The sequence below is a fragment of the Littorina saxatilis genome, linkage group LG4, assembly GCF_037325665.1.
Source record: "Littorina saxatilis isolate snail1 linkage group LG4, US_GU_Lsax_2.0, whole genome shotgun sequence".
Taxonomy (NCBI): Eukaryota; Metazoa; Mollusca; class Gastropoda; order Littorinimorpha; family Littorinidae; genus Littorina; species Littorina saxatilis.
Window position 1 is genome coordinate 11,731,494 of NC_090248.1, and position 22,018 is coordinate 11,753,511.

The 22,018-nt window shown below is 45.3% G+C and overlaps 1 protein-coding gene across 1 annotated transcript in view; it reads left to right on the forward strand.

Annotated features, from left to right (window-relative positions):
* Positions 1–22,018, forward strand: part of LOC138963960 (ectopic P granules protein 5 homolog) — a 79,127-nt gene that overhangs the window by 53,231 nt on the left and 3,878 nt on the right. Inside the window, exons 31-44 of the mRNA XM_070335819.1 lie at positions 6,084–6,252; positions 7,134–7,328; positions 7,934–8,065; positions 11,005–11,086; positions 11,411–11,568; positions 12,366–12,558; positions 12,917–13,123; positions 13,500–13,675; positions 16,038–16,217; positions 16,358–16,515; positions 16,907–17,106; positions 17,685–17,933; positions 20,050–20,293; positions 20,975–21,181. Coding sequence (XP_070191920.1) covers positions 6,084–6,252; positions 7,134–7,328; positions 7,934–8,065; positions 11,005–11,086; positions 11,411–11,568; positions 12,366–12,558; positions 12,917–13,123; positions 13,500–13,675; positions 16,038–16,217; positions 16,358–16,515; positions 16,907–17,106; positions 17,685–17,933; positions 20,050–20,293; positions 20,975–21,181 — 2,550 coding nt within the window. The remainder of the gene's footprint in view (positions 1–6,083; positions 6,253–7,133; positions 7,329–7,933; positions 8,066–11,004; positions 11,087–11,410; positions 11,569–12,365; positions 12,559–12,916; positions 13,124–13,499; positions 13,676–16,037; positions 16,218–16,357; positions 16,516–16,906; positions 17,107–17,684; positions 17,934–20,049; positions 20,294–20,974; positions 21,182–22,018) is intronic.

Below are 22,018 nucleotides of genomic sequence, written 5' to 3' on the forward strand. Positions count from 1 at the left end.
AATGTTTGCCAAATGCTAGACAATCTCCTTCAGGCTTTTGTTACCAGGATGATCGCTGTTTTTATTCAAGGTCACAGTGGAATGTGTCAACCCCTTGCACCGCTCCTTGAACTAGAAAATCATTAAGAGGTCTATTTTATGTGTAAATATCTAAAGCAGTGTGTTGACTTCATGACCTTCAAATTGCCACCCAACAAAATTAAAACTTTAATTAAATTACATATCTTACCCAACTCACATATAGCAATTAACTCTAGTTCAGTGCCGGTAACGCTGTACGCATCCCCTTGGTAACCAAGGGAAGCCCCTCTAAAAAAAGAGTGACCAATCCCATAAGGCCATATTAATACATACTTCCGACTTCCGTATGCGCGCGCATACACCGCCATATGCATCATTCCATACTCAGCGAGCAGTGAGACTGGTCGCGTTTTTGTACGCTCTGGCTGTGTTCAGCCTTTTGACACTTCGTCTGCGGACTTGGTCATTTACCTCTTGGTTTCTTCTAGCTTGTCTTCGCTTCTCTACATATTGAGGTGAGGTCGTTCTTGTTTTTTGTTTGTGTTTGTGGGCGTTTTGACCTGTAATTTGAACTTGTGAAAATTTTCTTGTTTACAAAATTTTTCGTGAGTTGTTTTGGTCATGGCGGATAGCGCCAAGAAGCGGCACTCGTCTAAGCAAGTAGCTGCTGAGTCTTCGCCTTCTAAGAAAACGCCTAGGAAAGCTAATGCTCCCGGCCAGGCACATGTTTCGGTTCTGGAACCGTCGTTGCAAAAGATTACCGATGTTTTGATTGACATGCCTACTTCGGCGAATGTGACTGATAAAACTTTAGACAAGTTGTCTCGTGCTGTCAAGCCCACTGATAAAACTTTAGACAAGTTGTCTCGTGCTGATAAGCCCGCTAAGGCGGCTTCGGTGTCTGTGATTCCCGGCCTTGCGTCTGTGGACGTGGCGTCTCTGTTACTTTCTTTAAGCTCACAGGTCTCGTCCTTGGCGGAGGAGGTGGCGTCCACGCGGGCGGAGTTCCGGTCACTGCCTGCGGGTGTGGCTGGTGTGTCGTCTCTGGCCGACGTTCGCCCTTTGCCTTCGGCCACTGTTACTCGGGCTGAGGTTCATGCGTCTCAGGATGGTACCAGGCCTACTCTGGTGGAGTGCGGCCCGGCTGCTGGTGGTTCTCGCCACATTAAAGGTATGTCTTCTACCCGAGTATCCGGGTTCTCCGGAGAAAGGGTAGAGCGTTTCCAAGAGAAAGTAACTCCGGGCTCTGGCTTTGTGGGTGAAAGTTCTGAAGCTGAGGCTGGCTCTGACTGCATTGGCAGCAGGTCGGTGGCGGTTAAGAACCTTGGAGAGCGAACGGAAGATTTGTCGCAACCATCCGCTTCTTTAGAATGTGGTAAGGGTGCGCGTCTTTCGCTTCCGCCCGGGGGGCAGGAAGGGGGCAGTGTGGCTGGCTCTTTGTTTGACTATGGGAGTCAAGCAGGGGACCAGCTGACGGATGGCATGTTAATGCCGGACGGCTGTTCTGAAGACGGTGCTTCCGCAGCAGTCGAAGGTACCGAATTCAAAATTCCGTTTAGGCTTTCTGATGCGGTGGCATCTGCGGCCGAGACGGCTTCAAGATATTTTGAAGAGGGGGTGGTGGAATTTAAGTCTTTTGTGGTTCCTCCTCCCTCTGCACTTGGAGACTTTCGCAGTGCGAAAGAGAAGAAATGTTCTTTCAAATTTCTCGAATCGCCCGCTGTTGCGTATGAGATGTCGAAAGTCATGAAGAAGAATTCTCAGTCGTATAATCAGGTGGTCCCAATGCCTTTGTTGGTGCAACATGGGGACGCACCTGATTCGGCCACGTCGTGGCTGGCTCAATCAGGACAAGTGGTGCCTGGTGCAGCTGCTCTCCGCAATTTCAAGCTGGTGCCGCAGCCTGTTGACTTGGTGGAGTCTTTTGCTCTCCCTAGAGCGGCTCTGCCTGTTACGCCGGATCTGGCGTCTCTCAGGGAAGACGGTTATAGCAAAGACAGACCTGTACCCTATGTGGAGGGCTCTCTGTTGGCTCTTGAGGAGACAGGGAGATCTCTTTTGGAATTGGCTTCGGTCTCTGAGTCACTGCAGCGTTCGTTGTCGAGATCGATTGCGTCAAGTCTTGAGCCTTTCGAGTTTCGTTATGACGCTTCGGCGGAAGACGTTACAACGCTGTTGGCTACCTTAGCCAGGGTCTCTCGTGAGCAAATGGGGCTTTCAGCTAAGCTGTACACTCATGCGATTCTTTCGCGCAGAGCTGCTTTTCTGAGTGGCTCAAAGATCAGGGACAAGGGAACTATCGATAGTCTGAGGTTTTCTCCCTTTGAGGACGGCTCTCTTGTAAGTCGCTCGTCTCTCGATGCGTTGCAAAAAGAGACCCAGGATGCCAGGGATTTGGCGATTGCCAGGATCGCCCATCAGGGCTTTCAAAAACCGCACAGTAAGCCTCAGCAGCAGAACAAGGCTCAGCCTTCGTTTTCGGGCGGTGGCAAGAGCCAGAACCAGAACTCCTCTTCTCGAGGCAGGGGGCGTGGCGCCCCTTATCAGAAGAGGGGTTCGTTTGGTGGTTCTAGGGGGTCGGGGCGTAAGCCTCACCCCCAATGATGTCTTCCCGAGCAGATCGCCCCGTTAGCCCCCACCTTGGTGGTGGCGGGCGGCCCCTCCAGGGCCATCGCTGCCTGGATTCGTTTGGTGTCCAGCCAGTGGATTTTGGGGGTGATCAGTTCGGGATTTCGTCTTCTCTGGGCAGACGGGAAGGCACCGCTGTCCAGGATACCGCCGCCTTTTGTGTTTCCGCGAGACGCGGAGGCCAAAGCAGCTATTCAGGGAGAGGTCGCTGCACTCCTTTCAAAAGGCGCGATCGAGGAGGTGATCGATCACAGGTCCCCAGGCTTTTACGGCAGGTTGTTTGTAGTACCCAAAGCCTCGGGTGCGTGGAGGCCTGTTCTGGATTTGTCGCCATTGAACAGGTTCCTGCGTGTCGTGAAGTTCACGATGGAAACGCCTGCCTCAGTGAGAGAAGCCCTTCGGCCAGGGGACTGGGTCACGTCTGTAGATCTGACCGACGCTTATTTTCACGTGCTGATGCATGTGGCAGACAGAAAATGGCTTCGTTTCCGCTGGGGAGAGAGGATCTTTCAGTTTCGGGCGCTTCCGTTCGGTCTGTCTCTCTCCCCTTGGATTTTCACGATGGTCGTGCGTCAGCTCTGTGCCCTCGTGAGGCAAGAGGGTGTGCGGCTGAGAGCCTATTTGGACGACTGGTTGATTCTGCATCAAGACCAGGTCCTTTGCAATACGCACACTCAGAGGGTGCTCAGTCTAGCGGTTCAGCTCGGCTTCACAGCCAACCTCGTGAAGTCGGAGTTGGTGCCCTCCCAGCAATTCACGTACCTGGGGATGGAGTTCGATACACTGAACTGGTCAGTCTGTCCTGCTCGAAAGAGGGTGGACAAGTTGCAGGAGGCTATCCGTGTTCTTTATGGAAAGAATCTGTCTACGGCTCGGGAGTTGACTTCTCTTTTAGGGCAGATGGAATCCATGGCCACTGTTGTCCCTCTGGGAAGAGTCCACAAAAGGCCCTTTCAAGCAGCGCTCCAAGCGCAGTGGGACCAAGCGACTCAAGGCTGGAATTGCTTGATCGAGTTGGGTGCTTGGTTCATCCGTACAACGAGCATATGGCTTCTTCCCTGGGTGTCACAGGGTGTCCCTATTGTTCTCCCTGCACCGGAGAACAATCTTTTCACGGACGCCTCGCTTTCGGGCTGGGGGGCTCATTTGGCAGACCAGACTGCTTCAGGGGTGTGGGACGCCAGTCAGGCCTCTCTGCACATAAATGTTCTGGAGCTGGAGGCTGTGGCACTCGGTCTGCGTTCGTTTCTGCCTCTGCTGGCAAACAGTCATGTTCTGGTACACACGGACAACACGACGGTAGCGGCTTACATAAATCGCCAGGGGGGCTCGCGCTCTCAGGTTCTGTCGAACAGCGCGTGTCGGTTACTGGTCTGGTGCAGCACTCACAACATTCGGCTGTCAGCTGTCTACCTGAGGGGCTCTCTCAACGTCCTGGCCGACTCCCTCAGCAGGGGGAGCAAGGTCCTGCACTCAGAATGGACTCTCTCCCATCAGGCTCTGGATCGTCTTTGGGTGCAGGTTCACAAGCCTCCCATCGATCTGTTCGCAACGAGATTCTCGGCTCGTCTCCCCTTGTTTGTCTCTCCGTTTCCGGACCCTCTAGCTTGGGCCGTGAATGCACTGGATCTGGATTGGTCGGGTCTGCAGGCTTATGCCTTTCCTCCGTTTTGCCTGCTAGGCAAGGTGGTGCGGAAAGCAGACATAGAAAAGCCAGCGTTGGTTCTGGTGGCCCCGCGGTGGCCCAGCCAACATTGGTATCCAGATCTGGTGCGCATGGCGGTTCGTCCACCCATTCCTCTAGGCGTTCGAAAGGGCGACCTGGTTCAACCCAGGTCGGGCATTCCGCACGGGGACCCGCAAGCGTTGCAGCTTCACGGCTGGGTGCTATCAGAGGCTCTCTGCTCCGGGCGGGTGCCTCAAATTCAACTCTGAATTTAGTACAGCAAGCGCATAGAGATTCGACAAAGTCGGTCTATTCTTCGCACTGGTCTGCGTGGACAAAATGGTGCTCTGAAAATGGTGTTAGCCCTCTCTCTCCCAGGTCAATGCAAGTTGCCAATCATTTATCTTGGTTGGCAGGGAGGGGGGGATCGCCTTCTTCCTTGCGCGTGAGGCGTTCTGCTATATCTTCGACGCTTAGACAGCTGGGACGCAAAATTGATTTAAGTGGCGTGATCGCGAGTGTGCTAAAGGGCGCTTCCCTTCTTTCAGCTCGGTCTAAAACGCAGCTCCCGGCGTGGGATCTGTTTTTAGTTTTACGTTTTTTGGCATCGGACGAGTTTGAGCCCCTGCACTTAGCTAGTCTAGCTAAGCTTACGAGGAAAACTTTGTTTCTTGTTTTGCTCGCCACAGCTCGTCGTGGCAGTGAGGTGCACGCTTTGTCGGGATTGGCGCGTGATATTTCTTTAGAGAAGGATGGTTCTTTTTCGTTGAAGTTTAGGCCGGATTTTTTAGCAAAGAATCAAAAGCCCGGTCATGCTTCCCCGGTTATTCATATTCCCCCCTTGAGCGCTGTGCTGGCTCCAGGAGATCCTGATGCTCTTAACTGTCCGGTTCGTGCCCTCAGCAGTTACTTGTCTAGAACGTCTCCTCTTCGCTCGGAAACTCAAAAGCTTCTTTTTATTTCACTCAATACTGTCAGAAGTAAAGACATCTCTAAAGTTACCCTGACCAGATGGGTGTCGATGACAATCAGGCAGGCTTATGCGTGGTGGCAGACCCAGTCGGGGGATGCTAGAGCCATTCTGCCTCTTTCCTCTGCCAGAACACATGAGGCTAGGGCATGGTCATCGTCCTTGGCTGTGCTCCGCTCAGGACGCCTCTCGGAGGTTCTTGCGGTGGCATATTGGAGATCAGAGGACATCTTCATTAACCACTACTTGAGGGATGTTGCCTCTTGTCGTCAGGACGGCTCGTCTGCCTTGCCGTCTCTGGTGGCTGCCGGGCAGGTTCTTCGTAATTGAGAGGGTGAGTACCCGCCACCTATAGTAGCAATCTGCTATATGTGAGTTGGGTAAGATATGTAATTTAATTAAAAATTTTAGTAATAAATTTTCATTTGATTAATATACTTACCCAACTCACATCGTTTATTCCCTCCCGCCTCCCCGCTGTGGGTTGTGGGTTTCTAAAAAAGGGTGTGAGTTGGGCTTCGTTTGGAATGATGCATATGGCGGTGTATGCGCGCGCATACGGAAGTCGGAAGTATGTATTAATATGGCCTTATGGGATTGGTCACTCTTTTTTTAGAGGGGCTTCCCTTGGTTACCAAGGGGATGCGTACAGCGTTACCGGCACTGAACTAGAGTTAATTGCTATATGTGAGTTGGGTAAGTATATTAATCAAATGAAAATTTATTACTAAAATTTTTAAGTTTGTAAGGAGACAAGTTTGCTTTGAAAGTTGATGGTTATCATTGACCTCCGTGCAGACTGCTGATCAAGCTATCCCAGAGTACCAGTGACGCAGGCAGACGGTCGAGGCTGAACGACGTTGCCTGCACCCTTTTCTTCCACCTGACTATACAGGTGTCTGAAGACACCAACTTCTACCCTCCCACCAAGCAGTTCTTTGCTTCCTGTGTGGAGATCCTCGGCCAGGTGAGCTTTGCAACTGGTGTAAAGATGTATGACAAATTTAGTCGTACTTTGTCGGAGAAAGAGTGCTTGGTGTTTAGTCTAGAGTTCTCAATAAACTGGAAAGTGTGGCATGATAAAGGTGGTATTTAGGCAACCAGAGTTTATATTTTCTACCTGAAGAGTCATAGCATCTTTATACAGCTTTGTTTTTGCCATTTTTTTTAAGTTTTAGTTTATTACTTTGCCTTCTGTGATTTTTCTGATATCAGATAAGCTGATGAATATTCATAAACACAGTCTGTGTCTGCTTTTAGTCTATGAGCACTGCTGACTTAATTGACTCATATGTTCTTTGGTCTGGTTTATAGAAGAAGAAATGTTTCTGTTTTTAATCTTGCTGCTTGCAACTTCTTTTGATGCTTTTTCTTTGCTGTAGCGTATACTTGCCGGTGTCCGCTCCTTAACTGTGTGTTTGTCTTATCTCATGACCACCACCCCCCGCGGGTTAGGGGGAAGAATTTACCCGATGCTCCCCAGCATGTCGTAAGAGGCGACTAACGGATTCTGTTTCTCCTTTTACCCTTGTTAAGTGTTTATTGTATAGAATATAGTCCATTTTTGTAAAGATTTTAGTCAAGCAGTATGTAAGAAATGTTAAGTCCTTTGTACTGGAAACTTGCATTCTCCCAGTAAGGTCATATATTGTACTACGTTGCAAGCCCCTGGAGCAAATTTTTGATTAGTGCTTTTGTGAACAAGAAACTATTGACAAGTGGCTCTATCCCATCTCCCCCCTTTCCCCGTCGCGATATAACCTACGTGGTTGAAAACGACGTTAAACACCAAATAAAGAAAGAAAGAATCTCATGACCAACTGAAATATTTCTACTCTGCCTGTGCAGGAGTTTGTGTCCCGGTCACCCAGCCAGACCCCCCTGCTGATGCAGTTTTCCCTGGACAACCCAACACTGGCTGGCATGGTGGCCCCTCACTTCACGCCCAACAACTCCCCGCAGAACTTTGTCACCATGTACGAGCAGCTGATAGGTGTCTTACAGCAGCAGAACCTCAACCTGGTCTTCATGCTGCTAACCAAGGTCAGTGTGGGGCACAAAGTAACACACTGCTGGCTTAGCAGAAAATTTTGTGTGTGGATGAGACATTGTGGCGGAGCTAGATAGGCTGCTGTCTGGTTTTGTGCAGTAATAATTGATTTCCGTGTCTACACACACGGTGACATGAATGCACTCAAGGCAATAACCCGATTTAGCCCGTGTGAGGTTCAACTATAACCGTCAGTTGTCTTTCACAATGTAACGTCACTTCCTTGCGGTTAATTCAAGACTATGCCACACTCACTTATGTATGTATGCAGGCACACACACAAACACACAAAAACTCTCTCTCTCCCCTTTTCTCCCTCTCTTTCTTTCTCTGTGTTTATGGGTGTTGAGCAGCACAGTCCCTAATGGTCCTTTATTTAGCACTGAAACAGGAGAAAAGTGTGTTCTCATCTTCTATGGTTCCTTATTGCAAGTTGCGATGAATGTCTCCAAAATGAGTTCCATTTGATCATCTATTTTCACATCCACAAGCAGCGGGAACTGCTGTAAGTGCATCAATTGTCTCGTGTTCTGTCAAAGTGTAGAGTGTTATGGTGCTGTCAGTTGATAACATTCCTATTTGCGGTGGTATTCTCCAGTTTGATGTGCGAGCGTGGCTAGAGGAGATCCAACCCAGCACAGCGGAGAAGAAGCGCTTCCTGGAGATCTTGGGATCAGCGCTGATGTCGTGCGGAGCAGAGCCTAAAAATGACACCAAGCTTGTCTTTGACGTGAGTAGCTATCTGTCTCTCAATCATTCTGCTAATGATCTGATGGTCATGTCTCTCAGTCATTCTGCTAATGATCTGATGGTCATGTCTCTCAATCATTCTGCTAATGATCTGATGGTCATGTCTCTCAATCATTCTGCTAATGATCTGATGGTCATGTCTCTCAATCATTCTGCTAGTGATCTGATGGTCATGTCTCTCAATCATTCTGCTAATGATCTGATAGTCATGTCTTTGGTCATGTGTGTTGATGCCAGTTGTGAACACACCAGGCAGCAATGACCAATATTAATAACTTCTGTTGTTCTTTTTATTTTATCCTAGCTGTGACTAATTTATATAACTCTGAAATATCATGAAATTAAACGACAATTGATTGAACATTGGTTTTACCTTTTGTGAGCCATGTGACGTCGGAGGCTCACTAAAACTCATATTTAGGCGGCTGGCCGAGACTACACAAGAGTGCATGTTTGTGTGCGATCAGTCATGAAAGATACAATGGAACCCCCCAATTTAAGACTCCCTCCTTTTTTAAGACTCCCTCCTTTTTTAAGACTCCCTCCTTTTTAAGACCTTGTTTTCTCAGACTTTCTGTTCATAACCTGACAAATTACCCCCAATTTAAGACTCACTCCTTTTTAAGACTCCCTCCTTGTTAAGACTCCCTCCTTTTTAAGACTCCCTACTTGTTAAGACTCGCTCCTTTTTAAGACTCCCTCCTTGTTAAGACTCCCTCCTTTTTAAGACTCCTTCCTTTTTAAGACTCCCTCCTTGTTAAGACTCCCTCTTTTTTAAGACTCCCTCCTTTTTAAGACTCCCTCCTTTTTAAGACCCTCCTTGTTAAGACTCCCTCCTTTTTAAGACTCCCTCCTTGTTAAGACTCCCTCCTTGTTAACACTATTGTGACTAGCACTGCCACGGCGTTAACGTCCTGCCTGCCCAAGCTTGCCACCAAGACACTTCCCAAAAATCAGTAACTGTAAAGAAATCTGTCTAGCAAGCTTGAATTAAGTCCAATCACCACCAAATTTTGTGTACTAATTCAAAAATGGATGCCCAGTTCAGTCGTGCTATTTATAAGTTTGTCACGCGATTTGTTTTAGCAAAGGGGGGTGAAAGGGGGGTGAAAGGGGGATAATTTGTGTTTTGTAACGTTTTTTTGTGTGTGTTTTATTTTCCACTGCTTTTTTTAAAAGTTATTTTTTAACAGAAAGTATTATAAATAATGTTATAACCAAACAAGGTGTAAAACCTATGAATTAGCTGAAATATTGTTAACATTGTACACAGAAATAAGGAGACAGTACAAAGAAAAAAAACAAGCAAATCACGCATTCACTCACAGCATCTGAAATGAAACAAAACTGTAACACTCACCAAATGATGTCTAGGTAATCCATATTGAATATAAGTCACATTTTCACAACAAAGTACCAACTGTACACCTATGAACAATTCCAAAAAGATTTGAAGGCTCCAGCCATCCATTGTTATCAGTGCTGCCACGCCCCCATAGCTCCTGCACGATTCCGAGATACATGTTCGTCTAGCAGTATCACCGCCTACCACGTGTAGTTTGCCGACTCGTACTAGCAACAACGGGACTGTTTCTTCCTCAATATCACTGCTATTATCGCTTTCTTGAGGCTAAAACGACACGATGTATCATGATCTACAGGATCCTCAAGATCCAACATCCGGAGAATCTCCTCCCGTGACAAGGCTCGCCTTCGATTCATTTTTTTTGTTCGAAAACACCATGCAAATCTGCACTAATTTGATCAAGCCGGAAGAGAAAACCACGTGTATCAAGGGAAACAACTCAATTTATTACAATCTTCAAAAACCGGGAAGCAATCACGAGTCTTGTACCTTGTATGACTGGTACTGAAAAATGCGCGTCCCGTCCATGGGCGTGTCAGCGCGGTTACTGATTTATCAGTGTCCCGTCGCGAAAGTGTTAAGACCCTCCTTGTTAAGACTCCCTCCTTTTAAGACTCCCTCCTTTTAAGACTCCCTCCTTGTTAAGACTCCCTCCTTGTTAAGAGTCCCTCCTTTTTAAGACTCCCTCCTTTTTAAGACTCCCTCCTTGTTAAGACTCCCTCCTTGTTAAGACTCCCTCCTTGTTAAGACTCCCTCCTACTCCCTTTTTGTTAAGACTCCCTCCTTGTTAAGACTCCCTCCCTGTTAAGGCTCCCTCCTTGTTAAGGCTCCCTCCTTGTTAAGGCTCCTTGTTAAGACTCCCTCCTTGTTAAGACTCCCTCCTTGTTAAGACTCCCTCCTTGTTAAGACTCCCTCCTTGTTGATACTCTCTCCTTGTTAAGGCTCCCTCCTTGTTAAGGCTCCCTCCTTGTTAAGACTCCCTCCTTGTTTAGACTCCCTCCTTGATAAGACTCCCTCCTTGTTAAGACTCCCTCCTTGTTAAGACTCCCTCCTTGATAAGACTCCCTCCTTGTTAAGACTCCCTCCTTGTTAAAACTCCCTCCTTGTTAAGACTCCCTCCTTGTTGATACTCTCCTTGTTAAAGCTCCCTCCTTGTTAAGGCTCCCTCCTTGTTAAGACTCCCTCCTTGTTTAGACTCCCTCCTTGTTAAGACTCCCTCCTTGTTAAGACTCCCTCCTTGTTAAGACTCCCTCCTTGTTAAGACTCCCTCCTTGTTAAGACCTTGTTTTCTCAGACTTTTGGAGGTCTTAAAATCGGGGCTCCACTGTACTGTGCAGGATCCAAAAATTGATTGATACATAAATGTTATTTGTATCTATGACAAAAATATGACATTTGACACAGATCTCGACAGTCATTGTTCACTTCTACCGCTAGCATTCTCTCATAGAACATTGACTGTCTCGATCTGTGTCAAATGTTTTATTTTGGTCAAAAATACAATTACATTTAATATTTGACTCTGGTTTGATGACCTTGACCTTGTTGAACAGCTATACCTGGGTCACCTGAGATGCATCCTGAGCCATCAGTTCCCCTCCAACCTGTCGTCAGTCCTCAGTCTTCTGCTGCAAGGTGAGTTTAGCAGCTATATAAATACAAAAACACTGATGGAAAAATAGTGGTCAGAAAACATGTCATGTGTCTGGACTAAATAGATGTGTGGATGAGTGAGTGGTGTGTGTCACTATAACCCAAATAACTTCGAACATAAATGACTTTATGAGGAAGCAAAATAAATGTCTTGAATGGACATGCTAAAATGAAACAAGGTAGAAAATCATGGTGATGTTTGTTAGAGATTACTGTGCCACTGCCAACAGGAACAAGCAAACAAACAAAACAAAAACAGTAGTGTTGGTAAGAACATGAGACAGACAATTTCTTTTCCCCCTGCAGGCTCCAGCAGCGACGAGCTTCACACCAGTTGCTGGGAGATGCTGCTGATGGAGTGTTGCAGCCAGGCACCGGGGTCAGACGTGCAAGCTGCCGCCCACAGAACATTCAACCCACAGCTCATACAGGACTGCAACTCTACACTCCTGTCCACTGAACAGGTAGGCTGTGCTTGTCTGGACCATCAGAGTCAAATTGCCTTTTGGTGAGATTTTCATTTCATTTTCATTTGGCTTGGATTAATGCAGGAGCATCACCTTGGATACTTTCATTTCCCACTCCGTGTAGCTTTCTAGACAGCTTCCTTCCAGTCAAACCACAGATTGACCACCTTTCCAAAGCGACCACCTGCCCACAACAACCACTCTGAAGGGTCCAAGACACATTTTTCTTCTATATGAATCACCTTTCCATAGCGACCACCTGTCCATACCAACCACTTTTTGGGTGGTCATTATAAACAGGTTTAACTGTACTTTTTGGTGGAGTCGAATACTGTGAAGGTGAGCGTGACACTATGCAGGAGCAGTGGTGCAACTGCAATAAGCCACAGAAATGTAAAGCATGGAAAGAAGAATAAGCCGCCACAACATTCAGCTGAGACACATTTTGTTTTAAGACTTTAGACTTCTGTCTTGAAGTATTTGTGTCAATTTCGGTCATTCAGTTGTCAATTATGGGGACACAAACCTGACACTCCTTAAAGCCTGTCCTTAACTGGGCCAAGTCGACTTCACAAAGTATGCTTCGCGAAGCTGGCCGTACCAAGTTTTTGCACTGAGTTTCGGTAAAATGACTTTGCGAAGCTGGCCGTACCAAGTTTTTGCACTGAGTTTCGGTAAAATGACTTTGCGAAGTCTTCGCGAAGTCGACTTCGGGCTTAATTAAGGACTGCCTTTACATCGTTGCTTTGGTTGTGTTTTTTTCTTCTGAGACCATTATTTGTGGTTGTCCCCAGCTGGAGGAACTGCTGCGTTGGCTTGGGGCGTTCTTCACCCGCCAGCGTCACACGGAGCTGGAGTTGCTGAGCTTTGGACTGTACCCGCGCTGGGGCCGCTACGTTCCCTACCTGTCTCTGCTGCTGGGTTTGCTGTCCCGCAGTTTTATTGCCAAGGTGCTGGTCAATCTCACTGACCACAACCCTTTTCCAGGTGAGTTGTGCAGTGTTGTTTGTTTGCTGTTTTTGTTTTGATCATTTTGGGTTAGTTATGGTTTGGTATTATGTTAGTGGCATAGGGTTAGAGTTATAATACCTTTTTTCTTCCTGTTCCAGCTGATTTATCTCAAATTGTCAATGCGGGCGTGCGTACATGCGTGTGTGTGTGTACACGTATCATGTAGGTGTATTGACAATTTCACTTTTAGAAAAAGAATGCTTCTGGGTATACACCGACATTTTGAAAAATACTGCACCTTTTTGCTGGAGCAGTTTCAACTTGAACAGTTCTGCTTTTTGTATGCTTACTCCATAACACTCAGAAAATATAGATTTATCTGATGTTGTTTCAGTCCTGCATGCAGTGTGGATTCAACAGCTGACGTTGTGGTGTGCCTGGATGGAGCCCATGACCCCTCCCGCTCCCCCCAGCGGTGCCGCACAGATAGCAGGCGTGGATGGCGTCATGCAGCCGTGGACAGAGGCAGACAGCACTGTTGCCGTCACCATGGTGGAAACCTTCAAGTCAACCTTGCTGTTCTTGCGTGACACTCTGGCCAGTAAGTGTGGCATTTGGTACTTTGTAAGTTGTGCGCAGGTGTATGAATATTCCTAGCTGGAAACGTGAATTTCTCCTTTGAAAAAGCAACAAATTAATTACCAATTAATATAACAACACAAAATATACCAAGAAAAAAAAAGGAGGGAGCAGAAAAGACATTAGGTCAGTTTCTTCTGTCTGTGGCCATTTCTCAGAAAAAAATTAAAACTTTCAGGCCCAGATTAAAAAATAAAAAGAACAAACTTTAAACAGACATTTTTGGACAGTTGTTCTGCAAACTATTCTCTCTTCTTTTTTGATTCAGCATTTGCCCAGTCTATGTGTTTCAGAGTTGTCAGACATAGTTGTGTGTTCATACTGATGCTTTATTTCAGGTATAGCCCCTCAGTTGAGCAGCTGTGTGTTTTCCTTCCTGCTGATGCACTACATGACCAAGCTGTCTCACCGCTCTACCCCGACACACGTCAGCGATGTGCTGGTCGGCGAGTTCTGTCAGTTGCCATGGGAACAACTGACACCTGACCTGCAGCTTTTGGAGACTATGGCAGCGGTGAGAAATGTGTTGTTTTGTTGTTGTTGTCATCTTCTGAATTATAATTCCTTTTTACTGTTGTTGTAGTTGCAGTCTTTTGAAATATAATGGTAATATTGAATAGAAACCTGTGACGTGTGCTTCTTTTTGTGTGTGTAGTTTTGTAACCCATTGATCCACCGTTCATGAAGAGTCTGTACCTTGTGAATTTGGTAAAAATTAAATGCAGAAGTAAAACCTTGTGAAATTATTTTACTTCTGACATTTTCTTGTTGAACACTGGACAAATTTCAACAGCAAACAATTGCTTTTTTCTTTTTGTTTTCTTTGTATTTAAAGTGCTTTTATCTGTTTGCTTGTGAAAACAATACGCTGAAAACAACACACAAATGTCCCAATGATATGAAACAACACACAAATGTCCCAATGATATGAAACAACACACAAATGTCCCAATGATATGAAACAACACACAAATGTCCCAATGATATGAAACAACACACAAATGTCCCAGTGATATGAAACAACACACAAATGTCCCAGTGATATGAAACAACACACACATGTCCCAATGATATGAAACAACACACAAATGTCCCAATGATATGAAACAACACACAAATGTCCCAGTGATATGAAACAACACACAAATGTCCCAATGATATGAAACAACACACAAATGTCCCAGTGATATGAAACAACACACAAATGTCCCAGTGATATGAAACAACACACAAATGTCCCAGTGATATTAAACAACACACAAATGTCCCAGTGATATGAAACAACACACAAATGTCCCAATGATATGAAACAACACACAAATGTCCCAGTGATATGAAACAACACACAAATGTCCCAATGATATGAAACAACACACAAATGTCCCAATGATATGAAACAACACACAAATGTCCCAATGATATGAAACAACACACAAATGTCCCAGTGATATGAAACAACACACAAATGTCCCAGTGATATGAAACAACACACAAATGTCCCAGTGATATAAAACAACACACAAATGTCCCAATGATATGAAACAACACACAAATGTCCCAATGATATGAAACAACACACAAATGTCCCAGTGATATGAAACAACACACAAATGTCCCAATGATATTTACCACTTGAAACATTCCACAAGCATGTTGGAGAAAGAGGTGACCTTTTAGGTCATTGACTCTCTGTCTCTAATACAGTGGAACCCCTCTTTTAAAACTACCCCCCCCCCCCCTCCCCACCCCCAATTTAAGACTTCCCCCACTTTCTTTGCTTTTTTTTAAGATTTTCTGTTTAGTGTCAGTAAATTTACCTCCATTTTTAAGACTTCCTCTTTTTTTAAGACCCTGACTTTCTCAGAAATTTGGAGATCTTAACTCCTTGTCTCCCAGGTATGGATATATTCGTACCCACTCATATGGCTCTATCTGATCTGTTATGGATATATCCGTACACACAGTCACTTTAGTCGCTTCCTGTAACGTCGATCTAACGCCTGCATTCCAGCGTGTTGATACAAAGTTTCTATACAGATACTACAATTCTGAGTGACCTGGGGCCAGTTTCATAAGCCAGAAACACAGTCGACCAACTGCAGTTGTCCGAGAGTACCACAGTAATTCGACGTTATCGGGTTTCACGAACAAAATTTCAGTCGGCCGACTGCGGGTCGTCTCACCGGAAGTCGGCCAAACACGGTGATGCTCTCTCCCCAACACTGTGTTCGGCTTACTGCGGTAAACCGAAAATAAATGTAATTATCCGCACAGTCAATGGCAGAATGCTCACATTTTTTTGGATTGTGAGCCATACCTTGTGATTGTTCTTCGAAATGTATCTATCATGACGCAGTAATCCAGGAGACAAGTCAGGGTTATGTCTTGAAGACGTCACATTATGGCGTAAGAGGGTTAGACGTCACGCGAAGGAATTACTGAAAGTCTCGGTCATTGTTATTTTGAGCGGGCCGAGACTAGTTTTTTCTTTGAAATCGGCCATTTCCACGTGCGAATGAGCAAACGGAAGTGGTAATGTTGCTAAATTTAGCCCTCGACTTGGCCATTTGGATTACTGTACAGTCGGTCGACTGCGGTTGTCCGCGGGTGACGGTGATTCGCTCATGAAACGCGCTTTTTGGTGACCCGGCGATCAACCACAGTCGATCGACTGGACAGTCGATCGACTGTCAGTCGGTTCACTGCTATCTTATGAAACTGGCCCCAGCTGCAGCACAGCTGGTCTCGGCTAAAAAAAACTTGGTCAACACAGGTGGGGTAGAAAGTGTTAAAAGGGGGTTTCACTGTACAGACATGCATGCAGTCAACTGCAAGAGGGAAATAACTCATCATACCAAACTGATGTTTTTTTTTAGCTGAGGGAGCACTGTGCGTCACCATGCTTCCACTTGATTGGCTACGTGATGCCCGAGGTGCGATGGGCTGACGTCATCGCGGAATGCAAGGCTCACCAAGACCCACAGCTAGCAAGACGTCTTCAGGCTGCTGTTCTCCTGCTGTTGGTGCAGTGTTATGGGGACATCTTTGTCAGAGAGGTGTGTGTCTTGCTTAGTTCCAAGACTTTCTCCTGGTTACAGATTTTAACTTTTTATTCTTGTTGATTTTTTTGTCTTTACACATTGACTCAAAGTACGAAAAGTACTGGAAGTAACAGTGTAGGTTTTTCTCTCATCAGCTGCCCAAAGTGAGCCAGCTGCTGGCTACAGCAGACATGTTGGACTGGTCGGGGCTGACAGTGGACGCTTACCGCACGGCCTCCTACTGGTTCCTGCAGGTCTGTCAACCACAGTGGGTGTTAGCACAGCGCTCATCCCTCCCTGCCCTGGGCTTCAGGTGAGCACAGGTGGCTCTGTTGTGGTCATGGCTCGACGGGAGTTGCGGGGGGGGGGCGGTTGGTGGGATGGAGGATTGTGCATTTTGCTTTACAAAATTACAGCTTTACATTTAACAATTTTATTACCAAGCCTTGCTATTAAATGTCTACATTTTGGGGTGTCTGTAGTTTGGTTTGTTGGGGTTCTATGTACATCTGTGAATCAGCCAAGCAATATTGCAGGAAGTGGATTTTCATTTCTGAACTGCGAACAACCTGTCAGTAAATGAATGGAATTGAACTCTGAGAAGACAGTTATGCCAGTTAGCATACCCATGGAATTTCTAATTTATGACACACCTGCGGTAATCATGCGTTGGTGCTTTGACACTCATAATTGTCCTGTTACAGGCTGATGAAGGCTGCAGCAGAGTTCACACCAGGTATGGGCCAGGTGTGGACAGGTGAGATGTCAGTCAAACGTCTGACGTATGTGCACTGTGTGACGCAACAACTGTGTCAGGTGACCTTCCAGCCTGATGTTGACCTTGAGGCGACCTCAACTGTCCTCGTCAACCTCCTGTCAGAGATTGAGTCGGTGGAGTCTGCAGGTGAGAATCAAATGATGAACATGGAGAATATTCACACACAAACCCACACACCCCCCCACCCCCCCCCCCCCCCCCCATGTACAATTTTGTTGTGTCATTTTCAAATTACCATTGTTTGCAAGTTATCAAATTATCATTACCTAACATTAGTATACTGGACCCGGTCCCTTGATAATAACCTACAGTATACAGAAACCAGTTAGGTTGCAGAAGTCGTAGGGCAAAACTGAAAAGTTAAAGCTATAGTCAAACTTTTCCTGATCTCAACATTGATCCCTGATGCCCATCCTTAATTGAGCCCGAAGTCGACTTCGCAAAGTCTTGTTACTGAAAACTCAGTGCTAAAGCTTCGCAAAGTTTTGTTACTGAAAACTCAGTGCTAAAGCTTCGCAAAGTCTTGTTACTGAAAATTCAGTGCTAAAGCTTCGCAAAGTTTTGTTACTGAAAACTCAGTGCTAAAGCTTCGCAAAGTCTTGTTACTGAAAATTCAGTGCTAAAGCTTCGCAAAGTTTTCTTCGTGTAGTCGACTTGGCCCAGTTAAGGACCGGCTTGACACATACTTTACTGTTGTCCTCCAGTGTCGGACATGAGGTCTCAGGAGGAGGAATCCCTTGACCTGATGAAGGAGGTGCTAGGCCTGCTCAACAAGAGCAACCCTGAGGGCACCTCACAGACAGTGCTGCTGGAGACGCTGTGCCAGTGGCTCCACTCCTCCCCCCACAGCATCCTGCTCACCCCCTGCATCAAGGCTGCGTCACGATGCCTGGCCTCTCTGTCTCAGATGGTACGGGTCATCGAGACGTGCATCCAGGTCTACTTCACTGCTTGTGAGTACTGGCGCTTTGTGTGTGTGTGTGTGTGTGTGTGTGTGAGAGAGAGAGAGAGAGAGAGATGTCCGTCCAGTTGGACATACTCAATCTGGTTGTAAGCGGGGAGATAACTTGCAGGGGATCAAAAGAATGTTTTCAGGCATGAAATGAATGTGTTTATTCTTTAAATGACCATAAAATAAAATTGAGGTAAGCCTGGATGGAAGTTTTCATTGTACATGTAATGGCTTTGCTGTCCAAGTCCTGCTGTTACAGTCGAACCCACTTAAAACGAACACGCTAGTTACGAATTTTGACTTATAACGAATTAGTTTTAAGTTCCCAACTGAATACCTCTTTCTTCATGCTTAAAAAAAATGCTTAAAACGAATTCTTTATAACGAATTTACGCTTATAACGAGCACTTTTTGGATTCCCAAGCATGCATAATGTCTGTAATTTACTCACGCTTATGACGAAATCTTTAAACTCGTCCCGAGATCGACATATCATGGGAATTTGAGAAGTTTGAATACACGTGTGTCAAAGTCTTCCCTTGCGTCGACTGCTTGAACCATTGCTCAACCGATCACTGAATAAAGTTAAACTGATTACACTGTACTCACAAAACAATTTCAAATTTAGAATCAAAGTGATTGATAGCTCAGACACTGAACATGAATGACTGACTGACGTTTATTTCCTTCGCGAATACCAAAAACGAAACATCGAACGGAAGCCATTTCCAAAAAATATAGATGCCAGAGTGGTTTCCCTTGGACAAGGGAAACCACACTCTCAACGTTTGCGTTCGCCGGTTCGCGATAGTTTATCAGTCAGTCAGTGCTTTCGATTTGGATTTGAACATCATGTTGCAACAAACAAACAAAAAACTAAATTGGCCAAGGTTTGCTACCCGTCGCCAAGGTAAGTGATTCCGGACAAATGATAGGAACACCGCGAATGTGGACAGTGTCAGTGTGTGCGCGTGTGTGTGACCAAAAACGTAACAACTGGATGAAACATCTGTGTTCTCACTCTCACTCAAACTCAACAATCATCACTCAACATGAGACACACATGAACATGTACCTGAATATGTCACTTTATTGTCTAAACGTGAAGCAGCATGAAAGTTGCGAAAGAAACAAATTGAAACACCATAAAATGTACAAGACTTAAAAAAAAAAAATTTAAAAAAAAAAATTAAAAAAAATCGATCAATTTTCTTAATACGAATTTTGGTTAAGACGAACTTTTTTTCCGATCCCCAGTGATTCGTCTTAAGCGAGTTCGACTGTATACATGGTTTTATGCACTTGAATATTCTTTTTAACAAGAAGAGCAAACGCTCGATCGAGTCACTTTCGCAGTTCTGAATATTATATGAGGCATCAGATGGACAGGAAGAAATTGTTATTCACAACACAATGAGTCACGTTCACATAAAATTTGAGCCCGGTCACGTTTATAGTTTCCGAGAAAAGCCCAACGTTAAGTTGTGTGTTGCCGAACAGAAAAGGCTAGTTATCTCCCTTGTTTTTCTGATAACGTTCGTAAAAGGCTACAGATGTAAATACTTTGATGTAAAGAATAATCCTACAAAGTTTCAATCACATCCGATGAACTTTGTCAAAGATATAAAATGTCTAATTTTTCCTTTGACGCTGACCTGTGACCTTGAAAAAGGTCAAAGGTCAACGAAACCATCGTTAAAGTGTAGAGGTCATTGGAGGTCACGACTAAACAAAATATGAGCCCGATCGCTTTGATAGTTTCCGAGAAAAGTCCAACGTTAAGGTGGTGTCTACGGACGGCCGGCCGGCCGGACAGACTAACACTGACCGATTACATAGAGTCACTTTTTCTCAAGTGACTCAATAAAAATGTTATTGTATTTTGTGTTCATCAAATTTTGTATTTCTTTGTAGGAAAGATTTACATTCCTTGTTGAGAAGTTGAATTAGATAAGACAGTGTCAATATTTTCCCACTTTCTGCCATGCACACCCACTCTCTAAGTCATAGACAGTATACAGAACCGCTTTCTTTCTTCATCTCATAGCAAGTTACCGTTTCACAACCTCCCACTCCATTCATAGATACCAAGATATATACTGCCTCTCTATTGTCAGACACTCAAGACAAGGAAGGCGGCGTGCCCTCCCCTGACAAGAGGAGCGGCTGGGAGCACATCCTGGCCGTGTTCCAGGTGCCGGAGCTGAATGTGGACCAGTATGTGGAGGAGGCGCTCAAGAACGGGGCCTTCCTGCTGCTCTACGCCCTCCTGCTGCACAGGCGCCCGCTGTGTCAGAGCGTGCAGGAGGAGGCCAAGCTGCTGGAGGAGGTGCTGCTGTGGACCTCACGCGCTGCACCCAGGTCTGTGCATGGGCCATGGCTTTGTCACACCTTGGCTGGGAGGGAAAGGGGAAGGACAGGGGCACACTTGGACAGGGGAACAGAGGGGGGTGTACAAAGGGGGACATCTACAGGGGCCGGGGGAACAAATGGAAGTGTACAGAGGGGGAACAGAGGGGGTGTACAAAGGGGGACATTTAGAGGGGACGGGGAACAGAGGGGGATGTGCTTGTTTTTGCTTTTGTTTGTAGAGTAGGTTTATAATTATTGGCTGATAGAGATAAGACTTTTTTTTAATGTTTGGTTAAGATTGCTTTGTGTGTTTACACACACAGCAACAACTAATATAGTGACAGTTGCAAATTGTTATGTTGTTGTAATTTTGCTATGTATATATGTAGTAGTTCTTTCAGGCTATTTTATGTTTGAATGGAAGTTGTCAATGTCCATCTACCAGGTCAATTTTTTTTAAATGCGTGTGTGTTGCCTTTTTCTGAAAAATAATGTGCTTTGCTTATTTGATCTGAATTGATGTTTTTGTTTACACTTCACAGGATAATTACAAAATTATGACGAGCAAAGTGAATTCTAATTGTGGTTTTATCGACCACAATGTAGAGAGGAAAGGGATTATGTGGGAGAGATAACATTGCATTTTACACTAGTATTTTCAAGCTTTTCTGTTTTATTTATCATGTTCAGTGCTGAGGATGAAGCGAAGCTGCTGCTGTGGTGGATGGAGTTTTGTGAGATGTGGTTGCGGCAGCTGGACTTTGGTGCCCCAGTGCCGCAGTATGTCAATGCTGCGCAGCGACTTGTAGTGCTGCTGCATCAGCTTGGGGAGGACCGAGCGTCAAATGGCTTCCTTGGCGTCATCGGCCTTGGCAAGCGCTCGTCGCTGTCTCTACAGTGAGTGGCAACAGTTTGTGTTTACTGTATGGATGGTGTCAACAGTTTGTGTTTACTGTATGGATGGTGTCAACAGTTTGTGTTTACTGTATGGATGGTGTCAACAGTTTGTGTTTACTGTATGGATGGTGTCAACAGTTTGTGTTTACTGCGTTGAAGGTGTCAACAGTTTGTGTTTACAGTATGGATGGTGTCAACAGTTTGTTTCTACTGTATGGATGGTGTCAACAGTTTGTGTTTACAGTATGGATGGTGTCAACAGTTTGTTTCTACTGTATGGATGGTGTCAACTGTTTGTGTTGATTGTATGGAAGAGAACATTTTAAGGAAAGAAAAGAAAAGATATTCATGGCAGTGTTTTTTTCTCCATTTTGGTTAATGTTTGAGGTACCTGTTAGTTCTTTTTTTGTGGAGGACTTTTCTTTGTGTGGTGTAAGTTGTGTATTTTTATGATATCTTTGAATAAAATTTGTACTAAATTCATGATTCCCATGTGTAAATTGCATGCAGGATTGATATTTGTATTACTCAGTATAGAGACATAGTGCTTGCTGCCGCGCGAGCCGAGAAAATTGTCCCTCTTTTATCTTTGCTGCGCTGGTCACAAAACCCCTCCGCGCGGAGGTGTTTCCAAAAACATTGTACGTAAGGTGTACTGAACATGTCAGACAAGCATGCTTTTGTGTGTAACTGTAGGATCAGTATTTTTTGTATGATTCATTTGTGTTAGACTGGTATTTGTTTGATTTCATTTTGTAACAAGAGGATTGGTATGTGTGATTATTTTACATTGAAATTGTAGTGCCTTGAGCTTTAGGGATATTTTTTTTATTTTTT